The sequence below is a fragment of the Grammomys surdaster genome, unplaced genomic scaffold (assembly GCF_004785775.1).
Source record: "Grammomys surdaster isolate TR1022 unplaced genomic scaffold, NIH_TR_1.0 255, whole genome shotgun sequence".
In the NCBI taxonomy this organism is placed as follows: domain Eukaryota; kingdom Metazoa; phylum Chordata; class Mammalia; order Rodentia; family Muridae; genus Grammomys; species Grammomys surdaster.
The window spans coordinates 6,851,243-6,870,576 of record NW_021604696.1 but is presented as its reverse complement, the minus strand read 5'-3'; the positions used below and the strand labels follow the sequence as shown (position 1 = coordinate 6,870,576).

Below are 19,334 nucleotides of genomic sequence, written 5' to 3'. Positions count from 1 at the left end.
CTCCGTGGACCTCCATGCAGAGATTCCCCAGCCACACTCCTGGCCTCAGCAGCTTTCCTTAACCACACCTTTTACTCCAGTCCTTCATGACTTTAAAGCCAGAACCTCCTGTTCAGTGATGTCTGTTGCCTGTTTGGGATGGAGCCTGGTCTTCTCCTTGGATTACATCTGTATGAGCTTGGGTTTGTTGCTGATTTGGGGACCAGAGAAATCCCTTAGACCTTTTTCTTTAACAAATTGCAAGATTAGCTGGGTGAGGTCTTGCCTCAAGGACACTACTTCCTTTATTCTTATTTATTTTGCACCAGAACATTTATTTTATTTTTGAGCACAGGACTTGGCGCTGACATTAAATCTACTGGCACGCAGATTGTTTTTGTTGTTGTTGTTGTTTTGATTTTTGTTCTGCTTGCTCTTTCTCTTTGTAGATCTGCATAAAAGTGGTCACTAATAACCACGAGAAAGAGTCAGTATTAAGCTGCCTTGAAATCTCCTCTGTTAAGACAATTAGCCACAAACTCTTCAGTTTAGCCTCAGCCAGATTCTTAAGGCAAGAGCAAAAAACAGCCAGTCTATGCCAAAATATCCCAGGAGTGGTCTCTGATTTTCTTTCCCCCTGAAACCTCTCAAGCTGGGCCTTCGTAGCCCTCATTGTTCTCAGCACTGCTGCCTTCCGTGCTCCTAGGGCGGCCAGTCGAGCCCCATTTACAGGAGTCAACCATTTTCTTAGTCCAAAGCTCCAAAAACAGCATGATCAGGCTTGTCATAGCTCTGAGCCTCCCCATGAAACCAGAAGACTCCTCCTGCAGTGTCCTAGAACCATGTTTGAAGGAGGAGCCAGAGAACATTGGCTGTGCAGTCAGGAGAGTGCTGTAAACCATTACTCCACCATGAGGTGCTGGACATAGCACTGTAGAGGCCAGTGAGACTGGGGTGTGGCCCAGTGGGGAAGTGCTTGCCAAGCAAGGACAGACTTTTGTTTTTCTATTTAAAACTGTTACTCTACCTTCAAACCATACAAAACAAGCATGGGTCAGATTTAGCCCCAGCTCTGCTTTGCCAGTCCATTACAGATGCCAAGATTCTCATCCCCAGGTGGAGTTTTCATTGTTTGAGATTAGTATCAGAAGTCTGGATCTAAGTCAAGTAGGAAATCACTATGTTCACTCATGTGTTTGGAAAGGACGCTGCACAGACACTTTCAAGTGTGGCCTCTGAGGTCTGGGGGCTCAGTTGGAGGTGCTAGAATCTGGAGATTCCCAAGCCTCTCTAGCCTCTGTAGAGATGGTGCAAGGACCTACTTGTTCAGTATTGTACTCTCGGCTCTTGAGACATGGCTAAGGCTATGCTGCAGTTGGTTCTGGGAGCATCCGGATCTCTTAAATCACTAAGCTTTCTGTTTTACTCTGTCCTTAGTGACACTGTGTGTCCACTGCTGTTCTAAGGGCTTTTTGTAATTCCTCACTGTAGCCCTGCAAATGACCAACCAGGATTGGACGCAGCTGGGGCGTTAGCACCCCCCCAGGTGACACACCACCAACGACGTTCTATCTCCCAGTACACTAGAGCCTCTGCCTTTCTCTGTTGGGACTCTTTAAAAGCTCCATCACCTTCTGGCAAACATTTTCAGGCCAGTTTGCCAGATCTGCTGACAAACTTGCCAAACTGTACTTGTAAGAGGAGTATAGCCCATTGCACATCAGCTGCGTCTCAACAAAGTTGACTTTTTAAAAAAGCTCCTCACAAGGACAAACCTGGCAGGCAGCTGTAAGTCAAAAAGGAAAAACTAGAGAAAGAGTCCAGTCGCTCCTAACAGAACGAGGAACAGTTTTGCATTTGAAACTGTTTGATTAAGCTCTGTTTTTACTCCAAGTTTTCATCCCCAGGGAAAGGGAAATCTCTCCAACAACGCAAGGCCAAGCCTCCAAAGAAGCAGGAGGAGAAGGAGAAGAGGGGCAAGGGGAAGCCCCAGGAGGATGAGCTGAAGGACACTCTGGCTGACGATGACAGCTCTTCCACCACCACAGAGACCTCTAACCCTGACACAGAGCCACTCCTCAGGGAGGTACGTGGGTGTTTGCAAGGGGACCTCAGACCACCTAGCTCAATACAAATTCATGTTTCATGTATCATATCTCTCCTGCTGAGCATGTGTCCTGTGTGTTCAGCATGCCTGCACTCTCCCCCTGCTCTGCCATTGGGTGACTTTGTTTACCCCAAAGAAGAGCATTTGGAAATATTAGTCAAAAGCTGAAGTTACCGTGCAGCGGTTCGCTAGTTAGCAAAGTTAACACACAGCTTCATGAAGTCTGTTCATGGCTGCAAACATCAAAGAGCAGAAAGAACAGAAGCTGTTCACTGTCTAGCAATGCTGGGAGCAGGGCTCAGTAACAGTTGTCTAGCAATGCTGGGAGCAGGGCTCAGTAACAGGTCACCCCCAAGGCAGGGGCAGTAGTGGCTCTCCCAGAGGGAGTACCATAGCTGGTCTTTGCTTCTTTGTGGGTTCTTCTTTTTTCCACCCTTTATCCAACCCCCACCCCCACTTCACCCCCTAACACTAGATAAGAGAAAAAACAAGGATAGAGGAGAAAGAGTTCTCTGAACCTAATTTCTTTCCTTTTGTTTCTTCTTTGAACATGGCCACTAACAAACCACAACCAAACCTCACTAAACAACCAATAACCACCCACCTCGCCTCTCGGGGCCTTCAGATTTATGTTCCCTCTGAAAAGTTCTTGGAATTCCAAACATCACACAATCACAGAAATTATTTGCAGCTGGCAAAACCATACTTCTGCTAGGGCACAAGGCAAATCATGGTCAGCTGCTATGGACAGTCGAAGCAGCCTTACAACCCTATACCTGGGATTAAAATGAAAACATATTCTTATTTCTGTGGGGTTTTTTTGTTTTGTTTTTTGTTTTTTGTTTGTTTGGTTTTGTATTTTTCGAGACAGGGTTTCTCTGTGTAGCCCTGGCTGTCCTGGAACTCACTCTGTAGACCAGGCTGGCCTCGAACTCAGAAATCCGCCTGCCTCTGCCTCCCAAGTGCTGGGATTAAAGGCATGCGCCACCACTGCCTGGCAATTTCTGTGTTTTTTAAAGAAACCGAAATTCAAGAATTCTCAAAAATGTCGGTTCAAGATGCCATTAGTGGTCACTGGAACCAGAGCCCAGCCTAGTAAGTACATCATCAGCACATGGGATCAGAGCCCAGCCTAGGACATCATCAGCACATGGAGTCAGCAGCCAACATTCAGAATAATGCTGCAGAACACTGGCATGCCACCCCTGTGCACATGTCCAGCAGTGTGACTTTGTAAGTGCTGTGCAGGAAGGCAGGCTCTGACTCGCCTTTGGCAGTTTTTGTTGTAGGTGAGTGTGTTGAGACCTAAGATGGTCTATGCAGCCCTTAACTCTGTGGGTCAGAATCTGGCTTCTGGTTTCCATCTAATGGCCTAAGGAGTCAGTTCATAACAGTCCCAGCTCTGTTCACCGGGTGATTTCATGTTTCACATAGGATGGCATGTCCACCTGTCCACTGTCTGCCTGTCCCCTTTGCATTGCCTTGCAGTTGGCCTGGTGCCCTGTGTACTTCATTTCATTTGTAACGTGTGCTGGAGCATTGGACTTGATTCCCATTTTAGCAAATGACCAGAGCAGCAGGGCACTTGCTGGCGGAGAAGGTACTGAGGCATACATACATACACACAGCACTGTAACCTCTGCTGGGTCTGTCTTATAAGCAGAGGCCAGCTTTTACTCCTACTACTTTAGTAAGAAGCTACCAACTATAATTAGTGCCACCACTGCCCACCCTCCTGTTGAACATAAACGTAATCTAAATGAATTTTACTTCAGACTCATCAGAAGATGGTTACACTAAGTTAAAAACAGCTAAAGCATTGACGGAGGTACAACAGATTTCAAAAAAGGAGTTTATGTGGACAGGCATTGTACTGTACACCTGTAAACCTAGCATTCAGGAAGCCCAGGCATGTGAACCTTGATTTCAAGGCCAAGTCTGATTTATATAGAAAATTCCAGGCCAGCAAGGAGCTCTGCAGTGGGGCTCTGTCTGAAAGGGGAATTGTCATTTCTGCGTCTGACATGGATAGCTGTACCTTGGGTTGTTTTCATTTCCATCTTACTGCTCCGTCTGAGCACCTGCATCTGCATTCTTACAGGAGACAGAGAAGCACAAGTCGAGACCACCTGTGCCTGAAAAACAGGAGAGTGAGCCGTCTCAAGTGAAGCCAAAGAGCAAAAAGCTCCTCAATGCTAAGAAAGACGTGCCAGCAGATGGGAAAGGCAGGTGAGTGTCGTGGGGCTGCTGGGAGCCGGCCACTGCTCCAGTCACTTCTCTAAGGGGCTGGGCAGCAGAAGCCACGCACTATCCTCTTATGTCTAACGTCTACTGGTCAGGTGGATGCTTTAGGAGCATGTACCTACTTCTGATGGCAAGTATGTGAAGGGCGGAGTTAGCGCTCTGTTGTGAAGGCTTGGTTTAAAACAAACCCACAACACCATGTGGACAGATGTAACCTGGACGGGGCATCCGCTGGGAGGAGCAAACTTTTCTCAAGAACTTGGAGTCTACAGTGTCACGAACCCAGAGATGCAGTTGGGATCTAGAATTCTGTGCTGTAAACCTTAGAAGAGTTATTCTTGCCTGAAACATGTTCTGGGATGGTGTCCCCAAGTCTACCATGGAGAACTCTAGTACCCACAGGGCAGAATTCAGGCAGGCCCCATAGGAGGCTGCTATGGACTGCTCCCCAACAAAATGGAGGTGTTGAGCTGCTGCGTTGTTGACCAAGACTTCTTCATAATTTCATAAACTGGGCTACCGTCTTCCTGATGAACTGATGTCAGTGTTAGCATTTTGGAGGTGAAGGACGGAGGCTTCTCTTGTCATTGTTAGCCTCCCTTGCCTCAGTCACCACCGTGTGCCCTAGAAAGGGCCACACAGTGTGTGAGACATGAACGAAGATCAGGCTGCCGTCTGAACCTCTCTCACCCTTGATGACGGAATCATTTCAAGCCAGTTGGCTGTTGTCCATTGTATTTAAAAGCTCTAAACTTTTTTTTTCTGGAAACCATCTGGCTTAATTTAGGAATGTTGAATTAGCAAAAAATAGTCTGGCACCTTTTTTTCTTTAAAGCTATTAATTTTACAGTGGCAAAGTTAAGCTTTGTAAAATAAAATAGACACCCCCACAGTTACAGATGACTTACCTAAAAATAGCTCATACAACCTCTACCAGTGGGCAGAGTGTCTGTGGTTTGGGAGTCTTCTGCCATTTTTAGAATATGGAATTTTAAACTAACTCTGTCAGCCAGAAGTAGAAGAGCAGATTGTGTTAACACTGTCCATAAATGGCATTCTTAGAGTTTGTGTTTGTTTTGGGGGTGGGTGGGGCCTTTGTTGTTGTTGTTGTTGTTGTTGTTGTTCCAGTTTGTTAGGCTACTTAAAACTTTACTTGTCTAGAATAACAGAGGCCATTTGGTTATCTCTTTTAACTAATTTCAGAAATACTTAAGGACCCTGGCAGAGTGCCTTTAATCCCAACTCTTGTGAGGCAGAGGCAGGCAGTTTTGGTGAGTTGGAGGCTAGCCTGGTCTACATAGTTCTAGGCCAGCCAGAACTATATAGTGAGACCCTGTTTCCAAAAAGGAAAAGAAAAAAATGGGCATTTTTGTGAACTATGCAAAAGCAAGTGTCCTTCAGACCTACCGCCTTATAAAGTCTAAACAAGCTTCTTTGCAGTGTGTGCTCTTACATGAAGTCACGCTGGCCTTCCTTAGTTTCTTGGTCTAACAGTGAACAGAAGAGCCATGAGGATTTGGGGGTTACTGGGTCTGAGAAGCTGGGACTACTTTGATGTCTAAACTAACAGAAATTAGCAGCAGGCTAGAGATGAGAACTTGGGGTTAGAGGGGTACAGAAAGAGCTTGAACACCAGAGCAAGATGGGGTCTAAGGGATATGCTGACATTACACACATAAGGTCGGGGACAGGAAGCATGCTTAAGGACGTGTGAGAGGCACGGCTCAAAAGATTTCTGGTCAAGGCTGGGTGTAGGCGGGGGGCGGGGGGGGGCTGTTTTTTAATCTAGCTTCTCAAAGGCTGAAGAGGATCAAAACCTCAAGGGCTAGCGTGAGCTGCACAGCAATTTCATAACCAACCTGTACAACTCAGTAGGCCTGTCTCAGAATAAAGAAAATGTGGAATAAGCTCAGTGGGAAAGAACCACACCAGCATATGCAGAGCTCCAGGCTCAGTACCCAGCACTGGAAAAGAAGAAAATAAAATTTGTATAGACTTTACAGATCTGTCCCAACAAGCAAACTGTCAACTTTCCTGCCATCAGCAGCCAACACTGTCACCAGCCTTCCCAAGGCCTGACTGACTTTGGTGGGCAACACAGAAGCAGAGTTGTGAGGAACACCTTTGTCCCCCCCGCCAGCATTCCTGCTCGTGCCACAGTACTTGAGCTGATGTCTGCAGAGGCTAGAACTTGGCTCCCACTCACATCAGAGTGTCTGTTGGAAAGCACAGTCAGGAGCACAGGGTCCTGGGAAGGCTCTCTCACAGCACAGCTGCCCTTGCTGACTTCATGCAGCAAGTTCATGCACACATGTGCTGAAGCAGGACAGCAGAGGTTAGACCCTCAACTGTACACGCATATACATATACACAGACACTCGTACTCCCAGAATGCCTAGAGCACAGAGTCCAAGTTGAGAACTGGGTAGGCAATGTCTTAGAAACCTTATAAACAAGGCATACAGCTGAACTCAGGGATAATTCCGTTCTTGATGACTTACAGCCTTGCTCCAAACATCAGGACCAATGGTGTCTGAATCCTTGTTTGTCTTTCAGTTCCTTTGAACTACCATACACTCCCTCACTGGAAAATAAACAGCGTAGAAATCTCCCAGCCAAGATCCCTCTTCCAACTACACTCACAAGTGGATCCAAATCACGAAATCTCCAGAAAACAAAAGGTATTATCATGTCGATCACAGGTATTTCTGATTCACTGTTTGCATGACTGCCAGTACACAGTGGTGGTTGTGTTGTGAAGCCAAGGCTGTGTTGAGGGCTCACTGAAGCAGACTAAGGAGAGGGAAACGTTCCCACATTAACTTTCCTTTCTGAATTCTGTGCAGGTACAAATAAGTTAGTGGAAAACAGGCCAGTTGCCCTCTCAAAGTTCCTCCCCAGCAGTCACGAACTAGGCAATACCAGTAGCTCAGAGGGCGAAAAAGACTCTCCTCCACCAGAGTGGGATGCTGTGCCAGTTCACAAGCCCAGCAGCTGTAAGTATGGGTTTAGAAGCCACTGTGGTCCATGGCTACCCCCAGCTCCAGACGCTGCGGGATGGGGATGTTGTTTCCAGAAGTGACCAGTGTGGGTGGCCTGCTGTAGCCAACTTTAGCCAAAGTGCATCTGTCTGGCCAGGGACAAGGAACGGTGTTAGAGACTGGGCTGCTTACACCAGAGAAGGTAAAAGAGGCCAGAGCTCTTCAGCCAGCTGGAGGAAAACCAGGCCCATGTCTGTACAGCCCTTCCGTGCTTTTCTGCTCAGAGAATACCTTGGCCTAATCCCAAGCCCTATAACCTTTGCTCTCCCCATCAGCCCCACTGGACAGCTCTGCCAGGACTCTGCTGTCTCCAACGTGGGCAGAGGAAGCCAGTGAGTGTCCAGTTCACACTGTCACTGTCCCTTTTGGACACCTCTACTGCTGTAGTCCCCAATGTTCCTGCTCCTCCCTTTGCTCTTCCATCTTCCTAAGACCCCACCTTCAAGTGCATATTTGCAGGACACTGTTGGCATCAGAGCCTTAGGCTTGCCCACTAAGGCTGAGTCAAGACAAAGCATTAGTCAGAGGGACTGTATCCCGTGTGCACGGTCAGGATCCATTCAGCAGCCCTTGGCTGGAGGTTTCCCTTGCTTTGGTTTCTATTGCTGTGATGAAACACCATGACCATTGAGGAGGAAAGGATTCAGTCAGTTTATGCCTCCACACCATAGTTTGTCTTCATGGAGGTCATGGCAGGGACTCACGCAGGGAGGAACGATGCAGAGGCCATGCAGTACTGCCTACTGGCGTGTTCCCTCAGCCCAATTTCATAGCACCCAGGACCACCTGGTGTGGCATTGCCCACAGTGAGCTGACCACGCCCATGTCCATCAGGAACATGCATCACAGGCTTACCTATAGCCTCTGGGTGGGAGGCTATACCTCCCTCTGCGTGGGAGGTTCCCTTTTTTCACATGGCCCTAGCTTGTGTCAAGTTGACATAAGACTAGCCAGCAAAAACCTTGTACCAATAAAGGAAGCCAAGACTGTTCTTCATGGCTTAAAAGGTGAGAAAATGCCAAGGAAGGCTACCCCAGGGGAGAAGTGCCTGAAGCCAGAGGTTCTCTAACCTTGCAAAGCAATGTGAAGGTTCTCTTCTCATTCTAGGCTTGTTCTGACCTCAGTTCCATTCCATCTGCCTTTGTCAAGCGCATCTGCACACAGAACTTCCCCAACTGCTCTCAGGAGAAACAAGCCAACACACACACACATACACTCACACACACACACACACCCCTGTGATGAATAACCCAGCAGGAAAGCTTCTTGCACTTACAGGTGGCAGAGTCAGCCTACAGCCAGCTGGCTCTGTTGCTTTTAGGTCTGAAGCAAAGCAGAAAACATGACAGCAGGCTGCGGCAGAGCTGCTCACCTCAGCAGCATGGAAGCAGAGAAGAGGGGACAGGGAGGGATGTGACTGTGAAGGCAACTTCTTCATAATCTGTTGAGCTGCTAAGCAACTAACAGCCTCACTGGTGTTGGAGCAAGCCTTCAGCACACCGGCCTTGGGTGGAGTTCCTATCCAGACCAGACCAGAGAGTGGCCTCCTCCCAGAATTCCATCTTTCACCAGGGCAGGTCAGAGAAGGAAGGATCTGGGCATGTGTACAAAGTCACCCTTCAACATCAATGTGCTGGATAAGTGTACTGTGCTCTGGAGACTTCCAAGAAGCTTGTGAACAACTCAGGCAAGAAATGTCACACGCACAGCACTTGTGACGAGCACTGGGCATGAGCAACCGCAGAGCAGCTACAGAGAGGTCACCTTATGGTCAAGAGTGGGCAGGCTGCAGACTGAAGCAATGGCTAAGCTTATCAGTGCCTCTGGGGCAGAGAAGGGAGGTGACCCTGACCATGGAGCTATGCTTAGCACTGATGTCACAGGTTCCTGACATGCCCCTGAGGGTTGAGAGAGCAGCAGCAGGTGCTGGACAGCTTAATCAGAGACACGAGATCAGCACAGCGCCGACAGGGCGGACTGGGAGGGGCCCCAGGGGCTGCGGTGTGTCGTGCACAACTGGACAGAGCCCTGTCGTGAGCCAGTTAGGAGCAGTACCCAGGGACACACAGCAGCTATGCGAGTGACACATCTTCTATTGTCACTCCTCCTTCCAGTTTGAGTACAGACACGACATTGAAATATTGTAAAGTTTTTTGTTGTTGTTGTTTTTTTGGTTTTTCGAGACAGGGTTTCTCTGTGTAGCCCTGGCTGTCCCTGAAACTCACTCTGTAGACCAGGCTGGCCTCAAAATCAGAAATCTGCCTGCCTCTGCCTCCCAAGTGCTGGGATTAAAGGCGTGCGCCACCACCGCCCAGCTATTGTAAAGTTTTTAAAGCAGCTATGTAGATTTTTACAGGCCTAGGAATACTAAGAGCCACAGCCCTGCAAACGGTGGGCCACAGTCACACCTTCACACCGGGCTGAGACAAGGAATCTTGTTAGTCTTGAGGGCATTCGGCCTGTGCACTTCATCTGCTGCAAGTTTAACCAGGAAGGAGGCACAGCCTCCCTCTGGTCCTCAGACAGTGGCTTCAGCTGCTCATGGGGTGGCCATGAAGAAGCCAGCTACCCTGCCCTGCGTGTGTGGAGCCCAAGGGCACCAAGAGATGCACATTTCCCCTTCTCGTAGAGCCTTTAAGTGGAATGCAAAAATCTTCCTTTGTTTTCTTTATAGAAGCATTTGACTTTCACATCAAAAATAACTGATTTTGAAGCGTCCAGATGAAACTCACATTAATGGACCTTTTGTTAATTTCCAGCTACTGACAGTCTTTATAAACTGTCTCTGCAAACCCTCAATGCAGACATTTTCTTAAAACAACGCCAGACCTCGCCGACACCGGCCTCTCCTTCTCTGCCCACCGCTCCCTGCCCGTTCACATCCCGCGGCAGCTACAGCAGCGTTGTCAACAGCTCCGGCAGGTAGGCTGCTCACTCCGACCTCACACTGACTCACAGTTGTCACAGTGACACGCAGACGCCACACTCCTGCCCCTGCTTCACATGAGCCCATTTTCATTATTAGGTCCTTTACATGGGATGTGCTCTTCCTGTGCTCCAGGTGCCTGACCCCAGCAGGGACCTCATCCTGTCTGTGAACAAGTCTGTCACTGTGTTCTAGAACTGTGTGGCAAGCATCCCACAACCAGGCTCCTCACCTAAAGTGTAGACATGGAGTGCACGAGCAGGCTCACCTCAGGGCACTTTGGCTGTCACTGTCTGTAACATGCTGTAGAGTGACACATGCTCAGAAGCACATGGCCTCCCTCTGTGCCAACAGGCTTTGTGTTACACAGGCACCATGACCTCCAGACAGGCTCCTTGCAGAATAGTCAGCAGAAGCAGTGACCGATGGGATAGAGGGGGCTTACTTATTGGGGACCCCCAGTGTAACCATGTCCCATGGAAGGAGCCCTGATAAATGGACCTGTCCTGTCAGCCCCACCAGTTGGCTGATATTCTGACAGGTTTCTTTGCCAAGGGGCCTCCTTCAGGTTCTTTGAAATATGGTCTCCTCCTTTTCCCAGTCCCTAAATTGTGGTACCCACCTTGGTCTTTTTCCTCGCTTCCTTAGAAACTCCTCATTTCCCAAGCTCTCTTGGACCCCAGAACACTTTGACAGGGTTTCTCTGTGCTCTGAGCCCTCCTGGGCTGTCAGCCCTGGGTGCCTGACACTCCTCCACTGTCAGAACCACCATGAGGGGACTCTGCTTCTTGTTCTAGTGACACAAAAGCAAAGCAGCCGAGCGGTAGCAAGAGCAAACTGACGAAGGCGGCCTCTCTCCCAGGCAAGAACGGCAACCCCACCTTCGCCGCCGTTGCTGCAGGCTATGACAAGAGCCCAGGTGAGTGGCCTGTGCCCACAGCCTTCCACATCTGCACAGTGGACATGGCATGTGGGCTCTGTCCAGCTGGGCCTCACACTAATTCACAGTTCTTGTTGCAGGTGGGAATGGATTTGCTAAAATTTCTTCAAACAAATCAGATTTTTCCAGCAGCCTTGGCATTTCACACATTCCTGTTGACAGTGATGGCTCTGACAGGTATATGGCTCACCCCTGGTCAGCAACGAGGTTGAGACTCCCCAGGGCGGGTGGCATCTTTTCCACCGCAACCACCGTAGGTTCCCCCTTCTCTGTGCTTTCATATCCGAGCCCCCATGTGAAGCCGTAGATGGGCCTGGTTCGCTAACCTCCATTTTGTGTTTTTTCCCTTGCAACATTCAGCTCGGGTTTGTGGAGTCCTGTCAGCAACCCCAGCAGCCCCGACTTCACCCCCCTCAATTCGTTCTCAGCCTTTGGAAATTCTTTTAATCTAACAGGTGGTAAGTATTCAGCCCTGGGTCTGTACGTAGGAAGCCTATAACAAGAAAAGGCATGCGACATGTTAGGGACACTTAGTGTAGGAGACATGGGTGTCATCTGAGCAGGGGGTATCTTTTTCAATGCAACAGCTGGTGACAAGTTATGTGGAGGTTTAGGGGAGAGATAGGGTATACTTCTGTCGTGGAGGGCTTCTGGGAACACAGCACACAACCAGGTAGCCATGTGGAAGTCCTCCCTAACCCCCTTGCCTGGGGGACACAGGACACAGTGCACAAGTGCATGCCGGTTGGCTTGTGCTCCCCAAGGCATGTTAACGCACTTCCAAGAGGGACTCTGGTCTGAAGTTCACTCCTGCATCTGCCAGGCAGTGAGTTTGCAGTAACCAAGAGGTCAGGATCAGAAGAGTTGCATCCTGGTACTATCTGGTGATGACTATATTAGATGCTCACATTGTGACCATGTGGCTGAGTTCTTAGGAACATCCCAGAGTGTGGTGGGAGCTGACAAGGTCTGTGTCAGCTCACATGCGTGCACTGCGGTGTGTCTCGCTGAGAGACTCTCATCTCATCCCAGAGGCTGAGGAGGCTTGACCCACTGTCTCATATTTCAGCAGTTTTCAGCAAACTGTCGCGATCCTGCAGTCAGTCATCCCAGAGAAGCTGGAATGAGTTCAACAGTGGCCCCTCCTACCTCTGGGACTCGCCAGCCACAGACCCCAGCCCTTCCTGGCCACCCAGTTCCAGCTCGCCAACCCACACAGCCACTGTGAGTGTCCAAGCCCCGTCCTTGTCATTACCAGTTCTGCTGTCACGTGTGCTGTGCTGACAGTTACATACACAGCAGAGACACCGTAAAGGAATGGCTGTGTGGTTGGGGTCACACTGCTTTGTCTCCTGTTCTGTCCGCTGCCCAAGGTGCCCTTCAGAGCCATTAGAGTCAGGACACTGAGGAAACTGAGGAGCTGTGGTCCAGGCCCTGGTCTCCTCATAGGTCCACCATGCTCAGCCTCTTCCCCAGGCGTGGCCCTGGCCACTCTGTCTCCGGGGACAGCCCCACTCCTCCCACAGCAAGCTGCGGAGTTGCCTGTGCTTTGTTTCTGAGAGGCCCTTACCTACTAGCTCAGGGGTGCATTCGCCTCTACTCTAAATGTTCCTCAAAGATGATGCATCCTGGAGGTCCTCTGACCACGAAAGATAACGGGCTCATCCTTCACAAGACGATAGCAGAAACTTTGCCTCAGAAAATCACACGTGCATGCGTGCATGCGTGCGGGTGGATAGTGCTGTGAAGATGACATCATAGAAAAGCCTGTCTTCTTAGTAATAGTCCTGACTCAGTCCATAACACCATGGCCAGGTCTCTATACACATCCAGTAGTCAGTCGGACCCCGGGCTTTACAAATCACTTTCCCACACCACTTGGTTAGCTTTGTGTCTTGATACAAGTTAGCATAGCCAGGACCCACACAGGCACCTGTGCCCCAGTGAGACCCATGCACAGAATGCCGGCTGAATGCATTGGGTCCACCAGCCAGGCTTCATCAGCCTTCAATAAAACATCAGAACACCTGCTCAGACTCTGCTATGGCTAACTATCTGGAATATTCTTTAAAATTAATAAAAATAAGAGAAGTCTATGGGCCACTCCATCTCCCTGCTGGCCCGGCTCACCCCACACTCAGTGTTGTGTTCCTTCTGCTTTGTCGTAGTCCATCCTTGGCAACACCAGTGGCCTGTGGTCTACCACTCCGTTCAGCAGCTCAATCTGGTCCAGCAACATCAACAGCAGCCTTCCTTTCTCCACTCCAACAAACACACTGTCAAGCATCGGCCTCATGGGCCCGGAAAACTCCACCGCCGCCCACGCCCCTTCTGCTTCCGGTCCAGCTGATGACTTGGGACAGACCTACAACCCCTGGCGGATATGGAGCCCTACCATCGGAAGAAGAAGCTCTGACCCTTGGTCTAATTCGCACTTCCCTCATGAAAATTAAAATTAAGCAAAAAACGAAGTGGGGGCCCCTCATCTAGATCATGATATGCCGTTTCCGAGACATCTTCTGAAGGCCCTTACTGCCTGAGCCCTCCCCCTCCTCGCAGGGCAGGCTTGTTCCACTGGCTTCTCTCACATCTTTCTCGCAATTATGATACTCTGAGATTTGCTGTTGTGCTTGTAGACAAAAGTCTGGACTCGGCCACAAACTCCTACAACCTGTCCACCTGAAATTTTGACTTTCCCAGTTCCCACCTGTCTCTTCCTGCCGTCTTTATCTGTGAGAACACAAATTTGGCTTTACAGTTAAGGGAGTAATTTGAATTGATTGACAAGTCCTGGCATGTGACAATTTTACTAAATTACCAAGTTTGGTTTTTAATAATTTCACAATATTATGCACCAAGATCTAATTTTAAAAATGTATGAGGACTTTGTGCTGAAAATACAGAGTATTTTTTTAAAGTAAGGCTATCTCGGTTTAGAAGCAGATTACAGACTGTAAGACAGCACATGAGCGGTGGCTGAGTGTAGAGTGCCCAACGGGAACCATGCGCAGTTCTGTGCTGTTTGTACTTGAGGTATGTACCATTTGTATACCTGAGTTATTTTAAAGATAAACTGAAATGCACATAGCCAAGTCTTGACATTACAAGATTGTGTATTTCTTAAAATACAACTTTGTGTTGTACTTTGAAATAAATGATGCTTTTTTCAAAAGCCTTGAATTGGTTTGTTCTGCTTTTCACACCAGTTGCATTTCCCACCACTGTGGACCATGGCGTCAGTGAGTGTCCCTCTGCAGTTGATTGGTAAAGAGGTTTCTGGCTTGTCAGGGCTACAGCCAGCTGTGGGCTACTAAAATCTCCTCCTGGTGTTCATACAGGGTCCCTGACAGGAAATTACCCAGAAGCCTGTTGGGATCCAAGAAGTGGCTTTCCTCCACCTCTGACCTAAACAGAACAGCTCGGGAAAAAATTCTGCTAACATCTCCTGGCACCTGAAACCTTGGGTGTCTGTACTTTGCACTCAGCCTCTGAGCAGCTGTGGAGTTTCCAGCTGAGTGACCTGTGATGGCATAGAGCCCTCAAGGAAGCCACCCACACATCCACTCTGCAGTCACCCTTCTCAAAAATGGACCTTGTGCCAGCTCACCACTGCATTTGTGAGACAGGATTTCCTGACACAGGAGTCTGCTGACAGGAAACCCTGTGGCAGGGGGGTTGGGGGGAAATAAGGAAAGCAGCAGAGAGGCTCAGGATGGCTGGGTGGGTGACACACTGCAGCTGAGTTCAAACCCCCAGGATCCCACAACCTACATAAAGCCAGGTGTGGTAGCCTGGAATCCCTGTGCTGGGAGGCAGAGCCACAAACCCCCACCAACCCAGGACAGCAAGCTAGCTGCACTAGCCAGGGGATGAGTTCCAGGTTCAGTGAGAAACACACATTAGCAAATAAGGCGGACTGCAAATAAAGATGTCTGCCGTACCTACACATACACATGTACACCACACATGCACGGGTGTGTACCTACACAGACACATGTACACCACATATGCACGGGTGTGTACCAAAAGAGAGGCAGGTACAAGGGAGAAGCTGGGCACAGGAAAGGCCTTGGACTACCTGCAGGAATGCCCAGTGTTGCGTTCCTGAAACCCCGGGCAGTCGACGGGGAGGGTTAGGGGCAGTTAGAAGCTGTTTACCCACCAAGAGAGAATCTTTAGCACTTCAGCCATGCTATCTGGCTGGCTGGATCTGAAGCTGAGGGAGGCTTCATGGAGGCAGAGAAGGCAGCATCAGGTAGTGGTATGGCCTGGAAACGGAGTCTTCAGAACCAACTAAAAGACACTAGAGTCTAGAAGGCAAAGAGATTTACACATACCTAACACATTTCTCTTTTTAACAAACTGTTGACCCTTTTCCAACAACAATAAGTCGCCTACTGCGTCTCCAGAAAGAACCCACAGACTACACTGCAACAATAGCGACATACCATCAATCTTGGTTCTAATTTCCCTGGCGGTCCTTCCTGCTCCGGCATGCTTTTCTTGTCCATATTTCCAGGATTTTACAGACAACTTCTGCTAGGTTTCAGGGAGCTGTGAACAAATGTTCTAAGGCCAGTTACATGCTGAAGAACTCAGAGTGCCCTTCAGTGGGCAGTCAGTGCTGCATATATGAACCATCCTGCAGTGTGGTTTCAAACCTAGTCTTTCCTGCTTTTCATGAACGTTCATCAGAGCCAGCGAGGTCACTATGCATTTCCTCTTAGAGCTTCCTAGACAGCTAGAGCTGGTCTGTGGGGCTGGTTCCTGGCCGCATGGTCCTGTGGGTTAGCAGGCTCCCTTGAACACTTAGGAAATGAGAGCGAAGATAAGGCATACAATCTCTACACCAAGGAAAGAGCAGAGGTCTGCACAGGGAAGCTTCCCACCGACTGAGGGCTGGAGGGATGGCTCAACAGAGCGCTCACTGCTGTCAGAGGCTCCTTCAGCCACAGGTAACTCTGGCTCCAAGGATCCAGCAACCTCTTTTGGCATCTGCAGCCATACACACATGCACATATAATCACACACGTGTACATACAGTAACCTGCGAGCACATACATAAGAAGGAAAAGTAAATCTTTGCAAAGTAAAAGGACAAATGTTAACTGGCGTACAATGAGGAACTTGCTTGCTCATAAGGATCCTCTGAGGTTGCCAGATGATTCCCCAAATTCCCATTTTACCCATGAGATGTTCCTTGGCCAACTTGAGAAACACCAGACAGCTGTCAGCAGACCGAGGGTTCCGACTTGCCCAGATTTTCCCAGATATTTCCAACAGTAGGTATCCAAGCAGGCAGGATGTGGATGTGCTCAGTGCTCACCCACAAGCTTGCAAGCTGAGAGAGAACAGCAAAATTCAGACAGAAACCTAGGACAACATTATGGTAAGAGGTGAGCTACCCTGGCATTTGCTACCCAGATCCACAGCCAGGGAAGGACAGTGTCAACCTCTGTGAGGGAGGGATGCTCCAGCATCCGAGTATTTCTACCCTCCAGCTTTCGGCCGTATCCAAGGTAACCTGAGATCTGTGCAGTGGCTCTGCTTTGGAAGAGTGCTTCATGACATGTCACCTTTCAATGGCCCCACGTGTGCCACTGCCCCAGAACCATCTCACAAAGGGAGCTAATGCCTGAGTCTGGATGGCTCTGGGAGCCAGAAACCTACATAACCACACATCCCACTGGATCCTTCACTGGCCGGGGAGTAGCTGCCTCTGAAACCCAGTGTGAGTTATCTCATGATGGCAGCCTGGGAGCATTGGTTGTACTCTACAGCAACAGTAAATCAACCCAGTGTCCAGAAGGGAGATCACAGGGGAGAAAGGCAAACTAAAGTTTCTTCTGAAATACCCTTTTCCACCTGAAGACGCAGCCCACAATTGGGGTGCACCTCCCCATGTCAATCAGAATAGTTCTGCAGACGAGGCTCCCTGCTCAGGTAAGTCCAGTCTGTGTCAGGTTGACATTAAAACCAATCACAACACAGGCGCATTTAAGGAAGTCAGGGCAAGGAAGGGAAGCAGAGGGCATGGAGGAGCACTGCTTGCTGCCTTGCTCTTGTGCCTGCCTCCACCTGCTTTCTTATACAATCCAGGACCCACCTGCCCAGCGGTGGTACCACCCATAGCAGGATGGATCCCCTTCACGTCAAACATCAATCAAGAGAATGCCCCCACAGACTTGCCTACAGGTAATCTGTCTGGGGTAGTCCTGCAATGAAGGCTTCCTCTTGCCAGCTGGCCCTAGTGTGCACCACTTTGACAAAAATTAACCAACACTGAGGTTAACTGACCCCTGGTCAGGATGTGTTCAGAGTCAGCTGGCTTACAGGTTTCATCCAGACAAGTGTCCCAGGTTTGTTACATCCACGGTTCCCAGCAGACAGGAAGCAGTACGACCTTAGTACAATAGCCGTTTGGACAAACCCCCAAAGCTCAGTCCTTCTGGAAATGCGTTCTATAGACTCCTGCTTGGGAAGGAGGCGTTGAAACCCAGCAGTCAAATTCTGCCACGTGGAAATGTGTGAGAGTCAAACGGATGGAGGCCATCAGGATGGCTCTGTGGACTGCTCAGAAACTCATGCTGTTACTGACACTCTAGATGCTGCCCCAAGGCTGACAAGATGTGTCTCTTTTGGCCCCAAATAAAGACAGGGTTTCACTATGTAGCCCTGGCTGTCCTGGAACTCACTCTGAAAACCAGACTGGCCTTGAACTCACAGAGATCTACTTGCCTCTGCTGGGTTTAAAAGTGTGCAACACCACTGCCCAGCAAGAGTGTCATTTTTAGAAGAATTTATTTTTATTAAGTGTGTGTGTGTGTGTGTGTGTGTACATGTGTGTATGAGGAAGGAAGGAGAGAGAGAGAGAGAGAGAGAGAGAATATACACATTAGCACACTGCCAAAAGTATTTGATCACTGTATCTGAAGTAACAGACAGTTGTGAGTCTCCCAGTGTGGGCACTAGGCACTGAACTTGGGTCCTCTGAGAGAACAGTAAGTGTTATTAACCACGAGGCCACTTTGTCCAGCCCCCAAAAGCATACATTTAATGGCAGTAACAAAATTATATATTCTGAAAAAAAAATGAACCAAACAGAAATCTTAGAGACGAAGAACTCAGTAGATCAAATGAAAATCCAGTTGAGGTCAGGTGTGGCAGGGTGCACCTTATCCCAGCAATCAGGAGGCAGAGGCAGGGGGATCTCTGTGAGTCTCCAGAAAACCAAGGCTACACAGGGAGACCCTGTCTCAGAAAAGGCACTGCGGGCGCTGGTCAAGAACACTTTTTGCTCCTGCAGAGGACCCAGGTTCAGTTCCCACCACCCACATGGTGGTTTATAATCCTCCATAACTCCAGTTCCAGGAGATCTAGTGCAAGAAAATAAATGGAAAAAAAAAACACCTCAGAAGGAGAAGTAGGGAACTTCTGAGGCCATTAAACTTGAGGTGAATCCATGGTCCGTAGACAGCCCCATCAGGGAATTTTAAAGGAGCCCCATGCCTCTGCCCCAGAGCTGGTACTAAAGGTGAGTGATGCCACACCCACTGCCTGACGGTTTTCTTTTCTGCGTGCACTCTCTTAGAAGCACTCATATCTCAGGCATTCATGATGGTAATTCTCTCTCTTATTTCTGAGTGTAAAGTTAATATTTTTTTTCAAAGACGACATGAAATTGGAAGCGAAGTGGGGTAAGGAGACAGCAGGAGAGTTGGAGGAGGAGAGGGCATAGGTAGAATCAGTATATATTATACACATGTGTGAAACTTCCAAAGAATAATAATGTACTGTAAAAGTCATTTCTGGTTTTGATTTGATAAGATCCAGCATTGTGATGCTATAAGGGCAATTAAAAAAATAACAGGGAAGAAAATATTCTAATATTTGAAAATTAAGAAATATACTTGTGCCGGGCAGTGGTGGCGCACGCCTTTAATCCCAGCACTTGGGAGGCAGAGGCAGGCAGATTTCTGAGTTCGAGGCCAGCCTGGTCTACAGAGTGAGTTCCAGGACAGCCAGGACTACACAGAGAAACCTTGTCTCGCTCGAAAAACCAAAAAAAAAAAAAAAAAAAAAAAAGAAAGAAAGAAA

At 48.8% G+C, this 19,334-nt stretch overlaps 1 protein-coding gene across 1 annotated transcript in view; it reads left to right on the top strand.

Annotated features, from left to right (window-relative positions):
• Positions 1-14,409, top strand: part of Tmem131 (transmembrane protein 131) — a 147,774-nt gene extending 133,365 nt beyond the window's left edge. The window contains exons 32-41 of the mRNA XM_028775372.1: positions 1,887-2,065; positions 4,188-4,315; positions 6,887-7,011; positions 7,177-7,326; positions 10,131-10,293; positions 11,095-11,216; positions 11,318-11,414; positions 11,598-11,695; positions 12,307-12,461; positions 13,406-14,409. Of these exons, the coding sequence (XP_028631205.1) occupies positions 1,887-2,065; positions 4,188-4,315; positions 6,887-7,011; positions 7,177-7,326; positions 10,131-10,293; positions 11,095-11,216; positions 11,318-11,414; positions 11,598-11,695; positions 12,307-12,461; positions 13,406-13,690 (1,502 nt within the window). The 3' untranslated portion in view covers positions 13,691-14,409. The remainder of the gene's footprint in view (positions 1-1,886; positions 2,066-4,187; positions 4,316-6,886; positions 7,012-7,176; positions 7,327-10,130; positions 10,294-11,094; positions 11,217-11,317; positions 11,415-11,597; positions 11,696-12,306; positions 12,462-13,405) is intronic.
• Positions 14,410-19,334: the final 4,925 nt, after the last annotated feature.